This window comes from Rhamphochromis longiceps, linkage group LG10, assembly GCF_057381845.1.
Source record: "Rhamphochromis longiceps isolate RC_006_pf linkage group LG10, R_longiceps_female_GT1.1, whole genome shotgun sequence".
Taxonomy (NCBI): Eukaryota; Metazoa; Chordata; class Actinopteri; order Cichliformes; family Cichlidae; genus Rhamphochromis; species Rhamphochromis longiceps.
The window spans coordinates 4,087,724-4,090,600 of NC_140566.1; the positions used below are offsets into that span (position 1 = coordinate 4,087,724).

Here is a 2,877-nt window from a genome sequence, read left to right on the forward strand (position 1 = left end):
GAGGTGGAGACATCACGGATACTCGGAGGTATTGTTGTTATTATTAAGAGCTCCAACTAAAGCGCGCCAACAACAAAAATAAACTAAGAGTGCACTCTGGGGAAAGAATAACATTGGACAGGTTAAGGGAAAAAATACTAAAATCTATCCCCCGGGGTTTATTGTATGTTTTGTATATGTGTTTTTTTCATGAAGAAAAAAAAAGGGTTGGATGTGAATTTCCTGCAATTGTTTAATACATTTTCTAACCCTGAGATCCTGTGTTGGGTTTATTGCATGGTGTCTTATCATTTGAGTATTCACATGTATTAGCCTTAATCGGTTAAGTGTATTTCCTTAGCCTCCGCTTGTCTGTGTAGACACGAGAATCATATGAACCTTAGACTGATATTTATTTTTCGAGATGTATCTTTTATCACAGAATGTTTAAGTAGAGTCAAGACTGCACCCGAGGGCATAAGGGGGGAGTCTTGTCACACGAGCCGGTGGTAAAAGTGTTACATTTTTGGGGGCTCGTCCGGGATTGTATGTAATTTTGTTATGACTGACCTGGTTTTCCGTCATTCACCAAAGAGAGGGAACTATTTTTTTTGAGATTGCTAAGGAAATTATTTTTATTGTCAAGTGTGGTTACATTTATTGTGAGATCTCTTACTGTTTGAGCTAAAAAAAAAAAAGAAAAAAAGAAAAATGGAAGCAGTTGAAATTGAAGCTTGGTGCAAAAGGAAGCAGTTAGCTTATGGACATGCAGTTGTTTTGAGTGATGTGGACCCCGATGTCACAGATGCAGTTCTGCTATCGGCCTTGAGCCAGGTCAAAGTATTTGGAAAATCCGAGATAGTTGACCGTTGTCTTGATGTAGCTTCTAAGACACAGTTGGTACTGATCAAGACTTCAACTGACTTAAAAAATCAAACCGTACCGGATGTTGTTGGACTTCCTGGGGAGGCGGGTCCATGGCCAGCTCATGTGCTCACTGCTCCTGCAGAAAATGATGAGTTTCAATCTAAGCTAATGTCATTCCTGAATGCGGAAGGTAAAACTCTTACTGACGTTGGTGGCTTACTTCAGCCTTCACCCCTTGATGTGAACACGGCTTTGATACATGCTATCAGTTCCTTAGTGGATAAATGTAACACCACATCTGTTGATTCTCAGAGCTATCGTAAGCTGCGCATGTTCTCTGGTGTGAAACCTACGCCCAATGGGGAGGAAGAGTATGATGCCTGGGCAGAACAGACAACACATCTGCTAGATGAGTGGCAGTGCAGTGACAACATAAAGAAACAGCGAATAGTGGAAAGTCTGAAAGGTCCAGCTGCAGACATTGTAAGGTTCTTGAGAGTCCAGCAGCCCACTGCAACTTCATATGACTACATGCAGGTTTTGGAGACGGCTTTTGGAACAACTGAGAGTGCGTCCGATCTTCTGGTGAAGTTCAGACATACCTACCAAAATGTGGGCGAAAAGTTGTCTACTTACTTGTTGAGGTTGGATAAACTGCTGCACTGTATTTTCAGAAAAGGAGGCGTGGCACTGTCTGACATGAATCGATTACGGATGGAGCAGGTTGTGAGGGGAGCACTGCAACAAGACATGATTGCACTTCGTCTTCGTATGACTCACAAGCTGCGAGAACCCCCTTCTTTCAGTGAGTTGCTAAAAGAAGTAAGGGAGGAAGAGGACATGCTCCAAAGCAGAAACGATAGTAAGAACCCAGTAATGTCACAGTCTGTAACTCCTATTTCTAAGTCGGCACCTGAACAAGAAGTTGATCCTGAAGTGGCAAAGCTGAAAAAAGAGTTAAGTGTCATGAAAGCTGAGATGCTTAGTCTTAAAGCTGCTACGGTTGCATCACATCCAGACACCCAGATTTCACAACCAGAAGTCCCTGCCAAGCCACCTTATAAAAGAAATGCTACCCCACAAAGGTCTGGCTATCAAGAGGATAAACCTGGAATATTTTGCTACAGATGTGGGGAGGATGGACATTTTAAGAGAGAATGTGAAGGTGAAGAAAACCTACTCAAAGTCAACAAGCGCCTCATTAAACTGACAAAGAAATCGGGAAACTACCGCGGGGTCCAGTAGAGGAACGGCCTGGCATCCCGGTGGTTGTAAAACGTTCCACCAAGTGCAGCACCTTAGAGGGAAAAGTGAAAGACACTGTACCTGCAGGCTTAGTGGGCCCTAGCTCTGTAGTGTCGGTACAGATTGAAGGCATCTACTCTAAAGCCATACTCGATTCTGGTTCTCAAGTAACCCTGCTGTACAGATCCTTCTACGACAGATATTTGACACACCTGCCATTGATGTCTATCGACACGTTGGCGATATGGAGTCTCAGTTCCGCCGAGTACCCTTATGATGGCTATTTGTCACTTAGGCTGGAGTTTTTGGAAGCAGATGTAGGTGGGAGTTAGAGCTGGGCGATATGAGATTTTTTCATATCACGATATGTTTTTTTCATTTCAGGCGATAACGATATCTATCACGATATAAGCCAAATAACTATTTGTAAGATTTAAATGTGCCGTTGCTCACAAGTAAAATGTGAAATAATCAGCAGCTTGTTTTTATTTAAATATTTATTTCCCATAATAAGTTCAACAGGGTAGATGTACTTAAGGAACATGAGACTTTTTCAGATAAATAAAGACAAATATTGCAAACTACACAAAAGGCAGCCGCTAAAGCGTTTAAGTTTCAAAATAGAACAAACGAAACAGACTAAATTGTCAATTCCACTTAGAAACAAAATATTAATTCTAAAAATAAATCTTAGTTTGTTTTACAGAAGAACAGACAAAACTGACTAACTTTTGTCAATATCAAATAAACTGAGAACAAAAAGGAAATTCTCAATCTCTCCTTGTT

General features: G+C 41.2%; 1 protein-coding gene across 1 annotated transcript; it reads left to right on the top strand.

The window, feature by feature from the left end:
* The first annotated feature begins 690 nt into the window (after positions 1-690).
* Positions 691-2,091, top strand: LOC146660168 (paraneoplastic antigen Ma1 homolog). Its single transcript, XM_085421626.1, has one exon. The coding sequence runs from the start codon at positions 691-693 to the stop codon at positions 2,089-2,091; it is 1,401 nt and encodes a 466-aa protein (XP_085277752.1).
* The last annotated feature ends 786 nt before the right edge of the window (positions 2,092-2,877 follow it).